The sequence below is a fragment of the Etheostoma spectabile genome, chromosome 20 (assembly GCF_008692095.1).
Source record: "Etheostoma spectabile isolate EspeVRDwgs_2016 chromosome 20, UIUC_Espe_1.0, whole genome shotgun sequence".
Lineage (NCBI taxonomy): Eukaryota > Metazoa > Chordata > Actinopteri > Perciformes > Percidae > Etheostoma > Etheostoma spectabile.
In genome coordinates this window covers 14,772,631-14,793,908 of record NC_045752.1, presented here as the reverse complement: position 1 = coordinate 14,793,908, position 21,278 = coordinate 14,772,631, and the positions used below count along the sequence as shown (strand labels likewise).

The 21,278-nt window shown below is 38.1% G+C and overlaps 1 protein-coding gene across 1 annotated transcript; it reads right to left on the bottom strand.

Moving 5' to 3' along the window:
* Nucleotides 1–4,350: 4,350 nt before the first annotated feature.
* LOC116669923 (calpain-1 catalytic subunit) lies at nucleotides 4,351–20,900 on the bottom strand. Its single transcript, XM_032500063.1, has 22 exons — nucleotides 20,834–20,900; nucleotides 19,005–19,259; nucleotides 18,456–18,525; nucleotides 18,109–18,227; nucleotides 17,876–18,009; nucleotides 17,603–17,777; nucleotides 16,499–16,573; nucleotides 16,185–16,270; nucleotides 14,058–14,132; nucleotides 13,651–13,811; nucleotides 13,167–13,333; nucleotides 12,855–12,866; nucleotides 12,529–12,737; nucleotides 12,093–12,138; nucleotides 11,849–11,917; nucleotides 10,168–10,225; nucleotides 9,951–10,012; nucleotides 9,128–9,196; nucleotides 8,851–8,929; nucleotides 6,836–6,952; nucleotides 4,854–4,906; nucleotides 4,351–4,540 (listed from the first exon to the last, which is right to left on the bottom strand). The coding sequence occupies exons 2-22, from the start codon at nucleotides 19,239–19,241 to the stop codon at nucleotides 4,514–4,516; spliced, it is 2,100 nt and encodes a 699-aa protein (XP_032355954.1). The 5' UTR covers nucleotides 19,242–19,259; nucleotides 20,834–20,900; the 3' UTR covers nucleotides 4,351–4,513.
* Nucleotides 20,901–21,278: the final 378 nt, after the last annotated feature.

Here is a 21,278-nt window from a genome sequence, read left to right as displayed (position 1 = left end):
TAACTGCTACTGTGTTTTATATTTGGTAGACTTTAACTTTAATTGCAGTAAGTTGAATTTTGCTCAATAAAAATATATACACCTAACTTTAAATCCAATCCTTTTTTTATCATTATTTTCTTATAGCATATTGCACAATTTATACAAGGCTTTATTTGAAATGACTTTTTCAGTGCAGCTTTTACCGTTCTTAACCTTCCTGTTGCCCTGGGGTCAAATTTGCCCCGTTTTTAAAAGTTTCTACATCAGAGACTTAGGATTCTTTCATCCAAATTGTCTAAACATCACATGGATGGTTCCATAAAACGCTTCTTGCAAGTTAAACGAAGGATCAGTTCACTACTTTATTGAATTTGGGGTGTTTTATTTCCCCCCCAAAAAACTTTGACAAATAAAAAAATTATAGAATTTCATATAAGTGAGGTTTCTTGACCATGAATTTGAAAAAGAAAATTGTGTAAAACTAGTGGCAAAATATTGGTGTTAGTGATATGTACAGTATACTGATGGTAGTGTTACAAAAATGAAGAAAATGTTGAAAAAAAGTGTCAATAGTGTCAAAAAAAATTTCATTTTCAGTTTTGACCTGGGAGGACAACACGTGGGTTAACATAACATGACAAAACATTGTTTTATAAGATGTGGAGATCAACTTCCAAAAACAACATTAAACAGCTGCACATTTTTAATAAATCACTGACACTGTGACAATATTTTCCTCAGAAAAGTTGCTCATAAAGTAGCAGCAAAATGATCTGATAAACCACCTATAATAAAACAGGAATGTTAATGTGTTTTGAAATCTGGCCAAATAAGTCATACCTGTTACTTAGCATGAAAATGACTGGTGTCCTGGTGTGCCTTGCAGTGTAACCTGAGAGCCGAACATAACTGTAAGTTACATGTATGTATTTCTAAGTTTTGTTTCTCTTGTATGCTTGATTGTGGTGATTGTCATCCTGTGTCACCATCACACCATCAGTACGTATGTAGAGATATCAAATCACGGTGAATGAAGGTGCCGGTCATGCTGCCCTTTAATGCTTCTAATTGAATGTGTATATTTGTCTTCGCTGATGTCAAAAATAATCAACTAAGTCCAAGCACAATCCAGCGACTGATCCATGCCAGTAGGCCGAGAAAAAATTAGGGACAAAGTGCAGCTGAAGGAATCACGGGCAAATACAAATAAAATCCATCTGAATCTAAACTTAATTAAATTCATTTTCTATGGCCATTTATTTGAAAGTGATAATTAAGATAAATTATATGTATAGTACCAGCACCACATTTAAAAAAAAAAAAAAAAAGTATGGTTTTATTATGGACTCCTAACTTGTATAATAATTAATATTCTGCCTCTTTAAATAATGTTCTACAGCTGTCATGCATGTACAACCTGCTCAATGGAAACTATTCCCAGAACTTCACAGATTATCCCTCAGGCATGCTTCTCTACTTAAAGTGAGTCTGTTTGGGCATGTTATTGTATTGGTGTAGTTTAAAATGGTATACATTTGCTTATTGTTCTTCCCTCTGTCTTTTTATTGCAGAAGCAAAGATATCAATAATGCCAACTGCATGTGAAAGGCAGACACAGTCAAACCTGGGCAATCTGATTGTGGGCCTGACCACCAGCAGAACCGCCCCGACCACTGCACCACCCAGTGCAAACGCCGTAACATCCACTGCAGCCAGCACAGTAGATTTTATGCTTACACTAAAGCATATAGTATTTGTAGTGATAGTCAGTTACTTTCATTATCTGGAATGAGAAATTTAAAGATTGCAGCATCAATGTAAGTAATCAATGCAAAGAGTTAAAAACAATTGTCCTCTGAAGCCGAATGATTCATCTTGTATACTAAGTTTAGCATTGTTCCCGTAACACCACCGTTTGGATTTTACATAAAGTTAATGATGTGCATGAAGTAACACTGCTGGGTGTTGACTGGTTTTACAATGCACAGTCTAACTAGACTGGATCTCATCCACAGGAACCACAGGCAGCTCAATGCCAACAGGGACAACAACAAAGGGTAAGCAACAACAACTGGCTTCTAATTAACAGTACGTATTTACCCACTGTAAATAAATTACTTGTGGCAGGTAAAATTGCTTTTGGATACTTCTTCCAGTTGTATATCAGTATGAATGTTAAAAAAGAGGACACATTTATAGATTGTGACCAAGTCAATTGGACTAAATAGCTTACTAATTAAAAATGTTGCCTACAAGGACCCACAAGCTAGCACTTTAACTATCTAGTTTGTGCCACAGGAGGTCACCGGTGTGCAACAGTCGATGTTTGTGAACATTTTAGTGACAACAAGAATATTAGTGTCAACGTCAAATTTATTTACCTTATGTATATTTAGTATGGGTCCCATAGCCGGCCATTTTCCCATAAGATTTACATTTATTATATTGTATTGCGTTCGGTTAATGACGTGCATGAAGGAACACGGCTGGATGTTGACTGGTTTTGCAATGCGCCATCTAACAAGACTGGATCTCATCCATAGGAACCACTTGCAGCTCAAGGCCAACTCTGACCACTACAGGGACAACAAGAAAAGGTAAGCAACAACAACTGGCTTCTAATTGACAGTACATATTTACCCACTGTAAATAAATTGTTTATGGCAGGTAAAAAATGTGTGTATACTCTATAGCCAAAATATTTCTTCCAGTGGTATATCAGTGATGTATGAATGTTAACGACAACAAATGTATACACTCTATGACCAAGTCAACTAGACTAGACAAATGTATTTACAAAATAAGGACCCACGAGCAACACTTTAAACAATAAGTATCTCAGTCTGTGCAGTGATAGTGTCATTACTTGCAGTTGCAGTCCCTGTTCTGTTTTCAGCCACTTGAGGACACCAGTGTGCAACAGTCTGTGTTTGTGAACATTTTAGTGACAACATCAATGTCAAGATTTTTTTCACCTTGCACATATTTAGAATGGCTCCCATAACATGCCAATTTCCCTCAAGATTTGGTGTTTATTGTTCATGGCACCATTTTAATTCACATCTCAGGGATATACAACAAAGTGGATTTGCAGCAGATGAAATATCACTGCTGTGAGCTGACTGGTTTTTACAATGCACCGTCTACTAGACTGGATCTCATCCACAGGAACCACAGGCAGCTCAATGCCAACCCTGACCACAACAGGGACAACAACAAAAGGTAAGCAACAAAAGCATGCCCTCGCCCTGTTACAACTTGTTTTTAACTTCAACAGAATCTTTATGATTTAAAACTTTTTTTAAATGCTGAAATAACAAAAGTCATGCTGCCTCCAATCCTCACTTCCACGGGTATCAATATTGAATGTGTTTACAAGTACAGATATCTTGGCATTTTAATAGATGAACCTCTTTCTTTTACCCTTCAAATTCAGCAGCTAGCAAAAAGATTAAAACTTAAACTAGGGTTTTATTTCAGAAACATATCACTGTGCTGCATATTACAACAACCATTCTAAATAGTTTGTGACTTCTAATCAAACTAATTGATCAACTCTAATAAATCAACAAAACACTAATCAAATGTTCAGTAAAACTTACATCTTGAGAGCGAGATTTGTTAGAAAATTGCTTGATTGCAACTTCCGCGTAAATCTATCTCTTCATGTTGTAAAACTATGTTATTGAAAGAATCACAGGAATATTGATTTTTGGAGATAGTGCCACCAACTGGCAACAGGAAATCAGCCTTACATGACAAACCTCATTCGATATACATGAAACTTTGATGTGTGGTATACATGTGATACTGAGCCCCCTATAATGTAACCACGCCCACTCAACCAGACCACGCCCCTTTCATACAATTTGAACCGTTTAAGATAGAGGGTTGTATGGGAGTTCCGATTTGCAATATGTGAGTGCTGCGCAAATGCACGGTCACAATGTTCAGCGTGTGCCAGTAACGTGCAGATTAGCGAGGGCCCGTCCAACGCTGCTTGCAGCATATATTTTGCATTACATTTACTAGGGAATTAACAATAAAAACAAATAGTGAGTTCATCCAATTTTTGTGTTTATGATCCACTTGTGTTTTTGAGACAGCTGTGCTATAATGCCCTACATTTGTATTAACCTCAAAAAGGAAAATATACTTTCACTTCTAAACAGCATTTGTAACAAATGTAACATGTTGAACCTTAGTAAGAAAAAAGATCCAGAGATCATGAGATCCAGTCCAAATTTTTTATTTTGTAGTATTCAATGCTATGCACATTTTGGGTACTGTCTATAACAGGGAAATAAAGTAGCCACACTGTGCATGTTCCTTCCAGTTTTTTTCCCACTCTACTTTGCAGTAGAAAAGAGCAAAAAGGCAGAGGGTAGGACACAATGTTTGTTACACTCGTAATATTAGCAAATTTAGAAATGTATACCTTGTTTAATACCATGTAATAGCTAATTTGGAGCTACACCTTTTGTGTACTTTACTGCTGTAAATCCGTATGAATCCTGCAGTCCATCTTCTCTTAGGTGTACATCGAAAGGTACATCCACTGCAAATTAAAAATGGATAGATTTTTCTTGTGTTTCAGTGTATCTGTAGCACTGGTTAAAAGCAGGATTATTTTATCACAGAAAACTAATAATGTAGTACAAGAATGCCATAATTTCTAGAACATCACCCTCAACACACTAAGGGTATTTGAAACAAAGATTTGCATCAGTACCATTAGCCCACCAATAAGACATTTTCCTCCCACTGTTTCAGATCAACAACTGTACAGGCTGTGATTGGTTAAAAACTTAAATTACCAACACGTTTTAAGAAATGGGTCCAAGTGTACACCTCTAAAGAACTTTTATTACCTCTGATTCCCAAAGAGTCATTTTCGTCCCATCAGACAACTGGCTGAAGATTTCTATTGAGAAAGACACAAATTGTTATTACTTCAGAAACTATGAAGGCAAGGAGTGAGAGTTAGACATATCTGTCATATGCCATCGTAGAATTAAAAAATGTCACAGACATCCGCATGACCACACTACACGGAACAAATAAGCAACACGGCAAATCTCTAGATGAGTCCCAGTTGAGTCGTGCCGGATTAAGCTGCGCTGCAATATGTGTAACCGGTTGTGTTTTCTAAATCTAATTTATAAAAAACACAAATTCACAAGGCCCTTTACCTATGCCATATGGTAAAACCACCTATGACAGCAAAGTCTTGCATTCAAATGTTCATTATATCTTCATTATAACAATATTCAGTGGCATTTTCACATGACTTTTCTTTTGCTACATATACATATATATATATATATATATATATATATATATATATATATATACACACACACACACACACACATATATATATACACATACACACACACACATATACATATTTATATAAACACACATGTGTATATACATAGCCTACATAAGGTCCTTGCCTTTTTTGCTTTCGTGCCGATCAGACTATGTTTCTGTTGCGGATAAACCTGCCTAAATACAGAGAAAACACTGGGTAAACCAAAACTAGTCCTTAAATAGTGTTATGACAGAACCTTGGTCACTCCATGACGTTCTCTTTCCCAGTATATCTAAAAAAACAGTGCCAGCCAAACTTTATCCCCATTATCACTCATCTCATCAAGACTTTGAGATTGGCTGAAACAGCAACAGTTCCTTATTTTTCAATGCAGCACTCTTGATCGGTGGGAGGCCTATAACAGCCCCACAATTGGAACAGAGGGGGTTCATTATATAAAAGACATCTTCAGCGAGACTGGTTACTTTTTTCTTCTTCTTTTTTTACATGTTACCTTTTTCCGACCTACAAAACGCATTCAGTCTACCATGTTCCTCATTTTTCTTTTACCTTCAATTAAGATCAGCCTTCAAGGCATACAGTGTTTCCTTGCAGAGTTTTTTGCACATCCATCCTATTCAGAATTTATTCACTATGCAGCCAAAAAAACTATGGTATGGTAGGCTTTATCAGTTTTTGGTAATATCTTGCCGCACTGCCCTTCCTATTGAAAAGGTCTGGGAACGCAATTGACCAGATCTGAGCAACAATCATAAGTGGCATGATGTATGGTCTAACATCCCAGAAGTATCACGCAGTACAAACCATCAGCAGATTCACGACAATTTCATAGGATATATCCCACCCCTGTGAAAATGCATCACATGAAAGTAATCAACTGCCCTTTATGCAATTTCTGACCACTGAAGGCTCGGGGCACTAATCTTAACATCAATCTGAGATTGCTCTCCTGTTGGTCAGTTTTCGAACAATATTGCATCCAAAATATCTGCCCTAATTAATGTTACTGTACCTGTCACCTGTTTGATTCTGAATGATCTGTCAGCCCATCAGCTCTCTAAAACTAAAAAACGTGCTGTTTTTGCTGGACTCACGGCTGCTAAGGCTAGACTGGTCCTACGGCCATGTTGCCTCTATTTGCGCATTGGTCCCTTATCTTGTTTCTGTCTGTGTGTGTGTTGTTTGTGAGCTGCGTACATCGCTCTTGCTGTTGTGTTTCCCTCCTTCCCATTTTTCTGCGTGTTTTTGTTTTTTATTATTGGTCCTGTGACACATTCTCATGTCTCAGCATATTGTTTGTAATTGTTTGTAATCTTTAAATAAAACATTTGGTCACAAAAACAGTTTCCTCTTAATGGAAGCATTTGCTAATAAAACAAGACATTTATTTACACGTTTAAAATAAGTAAAAATAGTTTGCTGAGCACACAGAAAAGTTTCAGGGAAAGTATTTGATTGTTTATTTTTATTTATTTTACTATTCTCTACTGTCATCCGATTTCTAAATTTACTTACGGTTCATGCAGTCAAAGCGAAGCATTAGACTGATGAAGCTCTCCAGGGTAATTTGGCCAGAGGAGGCACCGTAGCGCAGAGCCATCAAATTCAGCATGTCATCTCTGATAATCTTTCCTGAAAAATATATATGAGACACAAGTTTAAGTATGATTTTGTATTAGGGCTGCAACTAATTTGCAGATTATTTTGCAATTTGTTAAGACATGACACTGACACTCTCATGGCCTACTGGGACACATGACTTGAACCATAATCAGTGTGATTAGTTACACCTGTGTTTGCATTTGAATGATTTAAAAGTTGCTGGGATCTGGTTAAGTAAATACATGTTTATCATCCATGTCAGTGTCAACACAAAAGCAGGGGATTAACATTACGCAACTGAACTACAGCTCAGTATTTTTATCGTTGGCAGACAAGCCGGATGTACTATGTACTGTCAATTAGGTGGTAATGATACCCGATTATGCAAATCGGAGATCACTAAAATTAATGTTCAGTCACTTTGTGCATATGCAAAGACAATATCAGACTCAATAGTTTTCTCTGGACCCCAGCCAAACCTGATCAGCAATGATATGTACAGCCGCATGTGAACCTTCCACCGCTGGTTGTCAGTCTGACCGAGTCTATTATCGGCTATAAACCATGACCAAGTGTGATAGTAATCAGAGGTGCAGTGCAATGCGCTCCTCTGTGCTTCCACTGGAGCAGTCGCCCACTCATAGTCTAATAACCACGGTGTCTGTCCCCCAACTCAGATCGGTTAAATCAAAGGTAAGCCTAAACAAAAGAGGCGCTATGCGGATGACACCCAATTATACCTATCAAGACAAAACCAGTTAGTTTGCTAAATTTCAAGCATGCGTAAATTATATAAAATCATGGATGACCTACATTTTTCTGATGTTAAACTCAGACAGTTATTGTTATTGTGCATGGCCCTAAACACCTCCAAACTTCATTATCTAGGGATATAGACTCTGGATGGTATTGCCATAGCCTCCAGCACTAATGTCAGAAATCTAGGAGTTATTTTTGATCTGGATATATCATTTAACGCCCATCTAAAACAAACCTCAAGAACAGCGTTTTTTTCATCTTTGTAACACTGCCAAAATTAGGAACATCCTGTCTCAAAACAATGCTGAAAAAACGAGTCCATGCATGTTTTACTTCCAAGATGGCCTACAGTAATTCTTTATTATCAGGAAGCTCAAATAAGTCCCTTAAGGCTCTCCAACTGATCCAGAATGCTGCAGCGCGTGTTCTGACAAGAACTAAAAAAAAAGATCAAACGGATCCTGTATTAGCTTCTCTGCATTGGTTTCATGTAAAATCCTTCTCCTGACCTACAAAGCTCTAAATGGTCAAGAACCATCTTATCTTGAAGAGCTCTTAGTGCCTTGTTGTCCCACTTTGTCCCACAGAATTCAGAGTTACTTGTAGTCTCTAAAAGTAGAATGGGAGCCAGAGCATTCAGCTATCAGGCTCCTCTAGTGTGGTACCCTGCTACGTCCTGCTGTGCCTTGTAATGCCTTGCAGTGGCCTGCTGTGCCATAAACTACTACAGACTACTATTTCTAGTCACGGTTCCATTATTTTTTACTGTGACTGTTATTGCCACATATTCTTCATAAAAGGGAGTTTTTCTTTGCCACTGCCGCACTTGTGTCTTGCTCTGGAGGGAAATACTAGAACTGTTGGGTCCTTTGTAAATTATACAGTGTGGTCTAGACCTACTCTATCTGTAAAGTGTCTCGAGATAACTCTTGTTATGAATTGATACTATAAATAAAATTGAATTGAAATGAAATTGAATTGTTCACATTACTGTATATTTGTGGAACTTGGCTTCGTAGCATTGTTGTTTTGCATCAAAATCAATTTTAAATGTAACAATTAGTAAGGGTTGGAAATATTTCACAGGCACATTTTATAAGATTGATGGGGATAAATCCCAGTAAGGTTCAGTTCTGTCTATAGACAAAGAGAAGTGCACGATCCTCTACCTGAAGCCATGACTGCATTCCTCAGCTCACTCAGTGACAGCGTCCCTGTTTGTGAAACATCTGTGCAGAAGAAAATGCCCTGGTAAAAGAAAAGACTTAGTATTGTAAATCTCTAAGCTCGACACACCAAGAACACACAGACCCTATACACAGAATCAGGACGCACCCTAACCCTGCATTGTGGGCAACTTGTACAGTCATGTCTGCAATTATTGGGACGTCACCAGGCATCTTTGTTTCATTATGAAGTGTTCAACTTTCACTTGGTCCCTGTTACCTTGTATGCGAGGATCTTCTTCCACAGACGAACAAACTCCTCACCGTTCAGTTTGCCAGTGATTGATGTCTAACCCAACATTAAGGTATAAGCACTGTGCATGTTATTTCATGTCTTAGTCTGACCTTTAAATCTATTTGTGTGTTAAAGGTGCAGAAAGTGATGTTGCACAAATACTTGCTGATATTTGAACTCAACTGCAAAATGAATACAACCCCCCCTTCATAAGCTCTGCCCCCCAGATTTACGGACAGATAACATATGGCCGACTGGCTCATTTCATTCAAACCTTTATTTAACCAGGATAAAAACTCCTTGAGATTAAAAATCTCTTTTACAAGAGTGTCCTGGCAATTTACATGGTGCAAGGTTACCATGAGGATATAATGTATTTTCTGAATTTGACAAAAAGTGTATATGATTAAAATCACATACTATATCTTTTAAAATATACAAAGGTGAAGGCACGTTTGGCACTGCTTTAATGTGCATTACATTAGTTAGTAGAGAAGATGGTAACTCTATCATACCATGCCACAATCATATCAACAAAAGCAAAATATGCATCAACTGGAAGCAAAGGTTTGACTCGGTGTACATGTTGCCTCATGTCTTTACCTGAACTTTAAATCAGTTCATGGTTGTGAAACCACCAAAAGGGCAGGCAGGATTTAGCATGTACGCTACTTATGTGTTTAATGTAACTACATCTACATTTACTGTGAGAGATTGCCCCTTTAGCAAACTGGGAGCTAAGGTGGAGAAAAAAGGACAAGATATTTTTCGAGTAGACCAATTCACAATTAATAACATAAGAGGATACATCCATCAGAGCAACCATGCTGCGACAGGCATCAATGCTGAAGCCTCCAGATTTCAAGTCTCCTAAATAAAAACAGAAATAGTTGTAGACTGAATTTAACTAAAAACAACATAGCAGTGCTACACAAGATTATTATTATATTATTTGAATATATACATTTATATATATACATTTAGCTCATATGCTGTCTAGCCTTTTGATGTTTTACAGTCCAAACCTTTCAGAATGTTTTCATTTAGAAGCCTTTGGAGCTGCTCAGCATCCACTTCTTCATACTGGAAATAAAAAGAAGGAAATACTTGGCTCATGTGTTAGCTGTCATGATACCTTTACCTATATATTTGGGGAAAATAGTAGCATGTACACCTTAAGGGTTTAAATTCCAGTAGAAAAGACAAAACCCCAACGGAATAATGATATACTGTAGCTCAAATAGAAAGAAAATACAATGCAGACATAAAAGCTGGCAGTTAGCTTAACTTAGCTTTGCACAAGGCAGTACAAAACGTGTAAAGACAATTCTCTGTGCCTGACTATTTCTTGGCTGAGACCAGTAACTTCTTGGCAGCTTGATCTTACAGAACAAAGTGAAATGACATCAACCTCATAACACCAGACTACATGGTGGTGGCGACATGGAAAATCTTAAAAATATGTGGCAGTACCACGGAAAGAATGCCAATGGAAAGTCAATTAGGATCCGTTGTGAGTGAGATAAGGTGAAGGTACTGCGCCACGATTAAACACACCCACACAGCCACAATCTGCATAGGGATGAATGGGTCAAACAAACAGTACTTTTACCCAGGAGGCTGCTGTTTGTGTCCCATGCAAAACCTAAATTCAATTATGACTTCTTTTCTTTTTACTTATATACACAAGTTAAAATCAGAGTTGGGAATTTTACTTTTAAAAAGTAATTAGTTACAGTTACTTCTTCCACAAAGTAACTAAATTAGATACTCAGTTACAAATTATAAAAGTAACCAGTTACTTTAGAAAGTAACTAATGCGTTACTTTCAACTTAATTTAGAGCGAGGGGTGAAGTGAGAAAGTGACAGCGATTAGTTTTGGAGCGAGTAGCCACTCTAGAGTCTTAGTGCCTATGTTTTCTGACCACGGTGGAAAATCATTAGCAAGAAAAGTTACCCCCCCCCCCCCCCCCCCCCCCCCCCCCCCCGCCCCCATTTCATAACGCCATACCTGTCTCTTGTTGACTGACTCGCTTCTGTTGTTCGTTATGTGTCCGACTAAGCGTGCTTATGAACACCCGACCAACTCTACCTCTGATTGGCTTACCATAAAATTGTACTCAACCTCAGCCAATCGTCAGCATTTATGCGCTTGTCTCATGCACGGCCCACTAACCAAGGAAGAAAATAAGTCTTTCTAGTTGGTCTGATGGAAAAAAAACAGCTTCAATTATAGTAACGAGCCGCATTTCTCGGCAGTAATGGTAACGCCGGTATTAAGATGGGAAGAGCAATCAATTAGATTACTTGTTACTGAAAAAAAGTAACGCAGTTATATTATAATGCCGTCATTCCCATCACTGATTAAAATACATAACATACTTATGTCACGTAGCTGTAACATCCTTACATTACTTATGTAATATACTTATTTTATTCCAAACTATGATTTTTTTTCCTCAACCTAACCAAGTAGTTTTGTTGCCTGGACCTTAATTGCTTGCGTGGTCCCGGGATGTAATTTTAACAAATTACATGTTTTATAGTACCACCCCCACCACCACATGATGCAATGATCAGAGGTCATTTCGTTGTTTTTTTGGTGAAATCAGGTTGCTTCTTAGAGTCTATGCTGGTGGAGAATGTAGCAAAACAATTAAGCATATTTTAAATGTTGACCTAATTCCTTACCACACACAAATTACCTTGTCAGAGTATTGACGGAAAAAGCTTCTCTTTTTGTCGTCATCCTCTACGTTTTTGATTTGCATGGGCTGCAAAAGATTGAGTTCTTTTTAGCTCCAGATGAATGAATGCACTCTTTGATATGTATGTAGTTATATACTATGTATGATATCAATGTAATCAACATAGTAACCGTGGAACACAACAGCAATACCAAAATAATATGAACATTGATCATATACAGTATTTTAAAATCTTGCACACCTCTTCTGCTTCCCTTTGTACGTGATTATCAACAGCAGAATTCTCACTGAGGAAAGACAACATAAATGCTTCACTTGTGGAGAGTGTTGAGCAGTAACACATTACTTTGTAAACAAGTAGTGATCACTATTTGAAATTCAGCAATGTCTTTACAGTTTCTAAATCCCAGTAACACTCCCTTACAGTACATTGACATTTTGGGGGTTGGCTTGGTGGAGGGTGAATTTAACTTTGTTATCAGTGCTTTGGAGTTGTTTAAAAGCCCCCTTGACACTATTGCAGCTAAATAATTAAATAAGAAATGTCATAAATTAATTACAATTTTCAAGTATCTTACTTGTTGCACTACAGTGCAAGGGTTATCATATGTGGATTGTGGCATATAGATTAATGGTACATGTGTTTAACACAAACAAGTGAGTTGCGAGTGACATACTGAACGTGGGTCTCTGCCTTGGAGAGGATGGTCAGGATGAAGCCAGCTGTTTCATTGGGACTGAAGGTGGACGGCACAATCACGTATTCACCATGCTTTAGCAAAAGGAACTCCATCACCTCACGTCCATTCAGGAAGGTTTTAGTTTGGGCCACAGGTACATTTCTGCTGAAGAAAGAGGCTGGAAACTTCCCCCTCTGTGCCTTGTACTGTAATACCAGAAATAAATGTATATTTCCGTTCTATGCAGTTTACAGTATAACATAGCTGCACAATGTAGGTGGGCATGTACTGTGTATGATGATTGGGCTAGATATTTTACTTACTTCTTCGGTCACCTTTGGAGAAATCAGAGGAAAATTAGTTCATGTTAGGAAAAAAACAAATTAAGTCAAATCATGGATATACGAAACATGTAATTAATGTAAAAATGTAGAAATCAGGGAATTGTATGATCACTTGGGGCAAATAGAGGTTTACCAAATTCTAGAAAAAAATCTGTTTAGGTCATAAAATTGAGTGTTTTATGTTGTTTTGTTTGTTAACATGAGCCACATAAATATGAATGCCAACTTCAACAGTTGATTACAGCATAGTCATTACACTACAACAGACACAAAGGGTAGCCTAATAATTACCTCAAATACAGAGAATCCAATGTGGAGGTTTTGGACCAGGCGCCTGTTTCTCTTGTCCGGCTTTTGCATGAGAGACACCAGCACGTTTTTCTCACCCTGTTTAACCGAACATTCATCAAGTAATCCCATAATCTTGACCCGGTACTGTGGATTAGTCCAGAAACTGTCTGGAAGACAGATAGGGAAACAAATTTGCATTTTCCAACTTTGTTAAGCGAAACATATGGACTTTGGCATAATTAGACACTCACCAACAAGGGGCCGGTGTAGCCCGCTAGTTCAGTTTTGGCAGTATAGGTGTGTGTGTGTGTGTCTGTGTGTGTGTGTGTGTGTGTGTGTTTTATATAATTTTACATTATATAATTAACTAATTAATTAAATTATCTCAATAGAAATCTCTACACTTTCAAATTGGCACACTCCAGTCTCCCTATGCTTTTTTTGAGGGGACAGTTTTTCAGACCAGATAGGATCGTGGAAGTACCGAGGTTATTCATGCATCCTCCAGCAGTTGTTCCTGCAACCCATCTGCCCTCATAGAAGGAGGTTTTCCAGTGGCAGGAAGAGTTTCCATCAAGGAAGTCGGGACACAGGCCGCAGATGTCAAGATCTGTGTAGAATTTACAGAAATCTTCCAGTGTCATCCTGTTGACACAAAGATTAATTTATATAACACACTGCTGTTTTAGTCTGAGATTCACTTGATCTTTCAAAGAGAAAATAGGGCTGGGCAATGATGAGTTGAGTTAAGATTGCAATCTGTTTTTAGATTGTTTTAGATATGTAACTGAAATCCAATTTTAAATTACAAGGTATGTCTTATTACAAATAAAATCAAACATTTTGCATTTGGAATTTTTAGAATTGACTTTATTTTGATATCATGCTCACCAGAACTCCCCATCATTACGCACTGAAAGGCACATCTCACGATCTTGAGGACTCACAGTTTGCCACAAAGATGACCTTTAGATGCAGATTGTCAGTGAAGAAAGGGGAAAATGTAATATTGTTACAAATTATTCTAAAATTTAAGAGGCAATTCAATTCTATTCAATTTTATTTATAGTTTAAATCATAACGAGTTATCTCAAGACACTTTACAGATAGAGTAGGTCTAGACCACAGTTTATAATTTACAAAGACCCAACAATTCCAGTAATTGGGGGTGTAATAAACAGTGGCAATAATAGTCACAATAAAGATAATGGAACTATGACTAGAAATAGTAGTAGTAACAGGGCACTGCAGGGCGTTGCAGGGTGTAGCAGAGCACTGCAGGGCGTTAAAGGGTGTAGCAGGGCACTGCAGGGCGTTAAAGGGTGTAGCAGGGCACTGCAGGGCGTAGCAGGGCACTGCAGGGCGTTAAAGGGTGTAGCAGGGCACTGCAGGGCGTTACAGGGTGTAGCAGGGCACTGCAGGGCGTTAAAGGGTGTAGCAGGGCACTGCAGGGCGTTACAGGGTGTAGCAGGGCACTGCAGGGCGTTACATGGAGTAGCAGGGCACTGTAGGGTGTTACAGGGTGTAGCAGGGCACTGCAGGGCGTTACATGGAGTAGCAGGGCACTGTAGGGTGTTACAGGGTGTAGCAGGGCACTGCAGGGCAGAGTAACCCGGGACATAGAGCACACAGGTGTTTTTTTACCAGATGCACTAGTGCATATTCTGGCAAAGTTTGGTAGCATTGGAGGAACAAGATTATCTTATTTTTCTTGAACATTTTGACAGGTTTTACTTATATATTTGCAATCACACTTTCCTTAAAGCTTTAGTGCGTAACTTTTTGATAATAATGATCGTCCGTTACATTCAAGCCATAGCCAAATGAGTTGCTACAACGCTAATTAAGACTATCAGGTCTACACAATTCTCTGTATTTATCAGTATGGCTATGTTCTAAAGATTGTGTTGTTTTATTGTGTTTTTTTAATCCCTTGTGTCCTCCTTGCCATTACTTAGAACTCATGGGTGCGACAGAGACTACGCATTATAGCTTTAACTGTAAAATTGTATGTTTATGTTGGACACATATCTCTCTTGAAAAAAAAATACCAACCTCATTGAGAGAACCTGTTTTAAATAAAGGTAAAGTAGTTTTTTTAAGTAAAACAAATCAGCTTGAGCTTGAAGGTTAGCCATTTTTAGTAGTGTAAAACCTGACTTATAAATCTTGTGGCTCTCGTGGCATGGAGTTCAAAAAGGCAGGGAGGGTCTCACAAAAGGAAACTGTAAAGTTGCTTATGGAAAGTATAGGATCCAGTGTTTTTGGAGCTGACCAAACTTTATGGAAGTGCAAAACTAAATTACTAATTTCAATAGAGCTGTTGCATGAGTGACCAACAGATCATACTGTGGTTGTACTGGGCAGATTAATTTGTGTAATTGATAACAAAATATGGTTTCCATGGCATTAAACTGAAAACTCCACTACTAAAAACCGCCAAGACGTTAAGACAGCTCGAAAATCTCACGGCTCTGTTCCAAACATTGTTAGCATGCTCAGCACTGTAAGGCACAATTTAATCCTACATATGATTATAGATTATAGTTTAAAAAAGTGCACAGCAATTATCTACCATCATTTGGATGACACCAGCATGATACACAATTTTAACTTGTCTGATGCAGTTTTTGAGGAGAAACTGATAAAGCCTCCAAGATATGAATCTAGAAGACCTGTCAAACCTTGGCTTCCTTGGTCATACTTTGCTGTTGTTAATAATGAGAAAACAGTTTATAATAACAAGAATGTTAGTGTAGTAAAATATCTATAGAAATGCTTCTCGTGGCTCTGTTTAAAATGTCCTCAAACCTTTTATACATGACGTAAAAAAGCGTTTTCATTATTTTGCTCTAAACATTATCATCAAGAAGCTGACGCAAATTGTCGAAAATGCATTCCTAAGACATTTACCTGTGTGGGGCAATGAATGTATCGGCAATGTAATATGATGTCATTGTCAAATAATTTCAGTAGTTTTCCTCAGGCAGCAAATTAGAGCAATTTCTCTGTCCTTACCAATCACTCCAGTCTCCATTCCACTCTCCTGTGCCCCAGGGGTTCCACAAACGCACCAGGTTTACCAGTTTCCCTTGGCTCATCATCTGGCCAGTAATTACCAAAGAAATCACGATTGTTATATGGCATAAAAATAACAACACTTTACTCTGTACTTACTTACTTTAAAGCATATGACTAGAGGTCAACTTAAGGCCTAAAACTTATTGAATAGGCAAAATGAATTTACAGAGATAAGCAATTTAAAAACCTGAAATATAGCTATTGGTGACATACCTGTATATAAACTTAAATGAACGAATGCAATTCTTCACCTGTTTCACACCTGTGACAGCGTAGGCATGGCCTTGAACCAATCCATTTGGTAAAACAGTGTTGGCAGATGTGTTCTACAGTACAAGATATGGATACTGAATTTGTAATCATGGCAGAAAGTCTTGTGCAACATGCTTTTCTTTACCCATGTAATAAAGTCCATGTAAATAGACTGTTTTTATATAGCGCTTTTTTAGTCTTAACAACTACTCAAGGAGCTTTTACATAACCATTCACACACATTTACACACTGTGGTCGCACAAGGTGCCAACTGCTCATAACATATTCCGATGGCAAAGCATCGGGGGCAACTAGGGGTTCAGCCCAACAACACTGTTGGCGCGTCTACATGATACAAGCCTTCCGTGATCACCCACGCGCCCCCACCCCTACTCCACACAGTTGCTAGTAGCCAAGGAGGCCACGGAGGATTGAAAACATGATGAAGTCTTCGGAAGAGGTAATTATATTCATTTGAGCTTCTACGCGGGAAAGTCACCTGATGACACAATCTTCTGAACATAGCCATGAAATACAGAGAGAGTTGTGTGGAGATGATAGTCTTAATTAGCTTTGCAGCAACTTATTTGGCGATGGCTTGAATGTAACAGATGTTCATTAATATAAAAAAGTTACGCACTAAAGCTTTAAGCATAAACTTGTCTGAAAAAATACTTCTTGCCAAGTGATACTAGACAAGCTCAACGAAAAAGGCAAGTATAAAAGGGGATAGGTAGAAGCTTGTCAATGCTATGAAATCATTGATGGATTACTGGATTACTGGATTACTGGATGTGTCAGATGCATTAACTAGTCTAGAATGCACCCACTGAAAACCCTAACCTCACCCATCTTCCATCACAGCATTTCAATGTCTAGCATGTAACTTGCTACAATGTGGTTAACTTGTAGCGTGTGTTCCTATATTCTCCTTGATTGCTATTTACATGCTTCTATGTTAGTCATCAAAGTCTCCCTTGACATTTCTTCACTTGTCCAGAGTCAAGCTACTCCTGAGTTTTTCCAAACAACCATAATGTTTCTTAGTTTTCCTGCTCTGACAAGTAAAAATATTGGCAGCCCGAAACATTTTTGTGCTTACCCCCTGTGGTGTACCACAGCCCATCAGTGACTTGGAGAGACAAGCCCTGTACATCAATTCCCACAAGTTTGAGGGAGGATCTGGCAGATTGACACGTATATGAACACCACCAGTGAAGTCCACCAAAGCCTCGGCAGGAGTTCCAGCATTCATGTCCGAGTAGGAACCACACACTCTGACACACATGGGTTTAAAATTACTCACACAGACATATTACCAAAATTTGACAGAATGCATTTTATGACTGAGAAACAAAACACTGTTATTTTATACTTGGCATAAGCTTTCTCCAGCAAAGCAGGCCAGAACTGGGTTGGATCTTTGGAGCGAACGAAGATTAGTTGCCCATTAATTGTTGGTAGCTTGTCATCAATGACAACATCCACCCATTTTCCAAATCTCCAGAACTGAGTAAATGAAAAAGGAGAGTTTCATAGCCTAATGATATATGTACCATTTAGTAAAACCTACTTTCAGAAAAACACTGGCAATGATTGTTGATTTACCCTGAAGTGGAACAGCCCGCAGTAGTTGTCATCGAAGTTTTGCTGAGGAGGAACAACTTGCTCAAGAATGTATTTCTGGAACGTCAGAGATCCGATAGAGGCCAGAAACCAGCAGTTTCCTGAGTAAAAAAAAAGGTCATTGAGTTGTTAGGAAGGTGTACTAAGCAGTCAAAGGCATGACAGTAAAATGTGTAATGAAGTGTTTCCAGATTACAAAATACTCACAATACTGACACAGCCGAGAGAGCAAAAAACACATTGTAACAATATTTTAGTCTGTTGTCTGCATTTCTCAAATGCATCTCAAAATTGCATTGCTGGAAAAAAACAACGTGCAATTTCCCTACCGACTAAGCCTTGACCAAAGTCAAACCTGGAGAGCCCATCAATTTGAAAATATGGATTGGGAACCATAACCTGAAACAGAGGAATTGTATTTAAAATTTGCTATACACTATGGTAAGGCTTAGCTTTGTCAAATGTCAAATGTCTTTGACATTTGCCGTTTATTCTTAAAAATACATTAAGCTCATTCTAAGCCAACAAAACACGATGTATCAAATCTTATGTATGCTAACACAAGCTAAGTGGACGTACCTGCCCAACATTAACAAGGGTCACAATTAAACAAGTAACAAATTAATAAAGTTGAACATTTAGCAAAAAAGAGACATTTTTATCTCATGAGATGAGTTGACGGACCAAACATCTTTAAAAGCATCCATTTTATGACCTTGGATGCAGTGTCACTATAATTTTAGTTTGGTTAGAACAATATGCAACATGCGTTTTACACACAACTGAACCAATTTAGCTTTCTGTTTGTTGAAGAATACAAAAACTTACATGATTGATTAACCAACAACAATTAGTGTGACATGGGATCAAACACTCACCGTTGGTCTCAACCACACCACATTAGCCAGTTCAGAAGAGCTCAGTATCCCTTCGCCGATGGACCTTTTGTCAGGGGGGAACATGTCATCAATGTACCTTACCCGTTTGATAGTACAGTACTGTTTCAGCTGCTCAAAGTCTTGGTTGAGAAACCGCTCAGGATTGGAAAGGGTCCCATAGCCATCCTTTATGTGACGGGCATTGATGATGTTCATACACACACCCGGTGGAGACATTGCTGCAGTGTTCGAACTCTGTTCAGAAAAAGGAGATCAAAATGTTTACATTAAAAAGTGTGCTCCTAAGACGATAAATCCTACAGACTGAGTTAACACATCAACCATCATCAGTTCCCTTTTGCATTATTACTATGAGCTATGTGGTGACACTTCCAAACAGCAGGTTCAGGTATATACTGTTGTTATAACCAACAAAAGGAATGGAAACATATGCATGGACACAGGTATGTTGACTGCACTCAATATACCTGTTTGCTTTCGTTCTCTGCATGTTTCTGCCCTTTGGGTGTTAAAGAAGTAAAATAAGGTATTTCAATAAGTCTATGTGTACGCTGTATCTTCATAACCTCAATAACCTGTTTTTTATGTTAAGGTTTTTTCTTTCTGACATAACTGAATGCTTATATTCTCTAGACAGTTAAATTATGTAATTTCAAATTGCCAATTTAATATTGAAGCTTGCAGTGGTGTTTTTATACATGACCCAGAACATGAACCAACCAGAACTACGTCACTGAATTACAAACACCAAAAAGGCTAAAAGTGTCAATTGGGTGTCAGTGTCCTTTTTGCCTACAGTTAGTGATCACAATATCTGTCCGGCCTGTGTTTAGCAATACGTTTTGTTGGAAAATAACCTAAGTCATTTGTGGTAACTGACCTAACGTGTATACATCAAACCGCTTATTTTCAAGCCAACCTAAAAAAAATGTACTTCACCCTATACTGTACATTCCAATCCAATATTACATAGCTGCACATGAAAGACTGCATTTCACAGCCATAACATGCGCTCAAGACCAAGCGGAGGTGAGATTCATCCACTGTCTCTGTAGGCTTTTTTTTTTTCTGGACCACAAACTGGCGGTTCTACACTGAATTACACCCAGGGCAAGACCCTTTAAAAAAAAAAAGTAATAAAAAAATGTTTGGCTATCTTTCAACTCGGGTTAGGATTGGAGATAAACATGTAATTGCTGAGTTATTGACACATAATTGCGATCAGCTTTGTGGGTGCTTCGTTTTAGTGGAGCACAAATGTTATCGGCGCCTATGCCCTGCAACCCGTTCGACCTAAAGATGAATTGTCCCCCGCTCCCCTTTCCCCTTCTCACACAGCTTCTCTGTGCACGCCTGCACGGTGCCTTCTCATCCAGGAGGGACACCAATTTGCCAATTCCCCATAAAGTGAAATTATAGATAATACAGTAGAAAACTTCTTTGAAGATTTTTTTTTATTTTTTTAAATGCTTGTGGCACCCCCAATGTGTCATGAAAAAATGCCTCCCCAGGCAACTTCCTGCTTTGCCCGTTCCAAGAAAAAGCTACAAACATCAAAATAAGAAATTATTATTATACATTATTAATAAGATAAGACCTAAAAGAATGCTGGCACCTTACACTTCTGATAGCCCCATGGCATACAGTTACACTTACAGTCATTTTCTCAAAATGTCTCAAATGTAACATTGATCACATAATACAGAAGGAACTAGGTATACAACTATGAGGACAAGTTGCTAGACTGTATTTCAAGATTTAAATCAACCTTTTTTTATATTACTGGCATATGAAGATCTTACTCTTACCTCACCAGCTGGAAAGGGAACGTCTTGAGTCTGGGTGCCAAAGCAAGTATTAGTGAAGAATCTCCCGTTCTTATATGTTACCTGCCAATGCCTGAGGCTACTACTGTCACCACAGAATGTTCTTTTGTGAAACTCAACCTAAGATAACATGAGATTATACCTGCTATAGCTGCTTACAGTTTGCAAATTGATTCAGATGATGGTTAGACAAATATTAGTTAAAAAAATTAGTGATTGAAAGACTGGGAGAGAGAGCATTATGTACAACACTCTAATTAGCTTGCATTTCATTCATCAAGTCATGTTGCTCCTGGCTTGGTCAAATGTAGCAGTTAGTTAAAGGAGAATTCTGGTTGATTCTAACATGTAGCTCTGTTGTTTGTAAGTGTGGAGTGCTGTCAGTTGAGAGAAAAACTACAACAATCGGTGCTGCCTACACCATGTT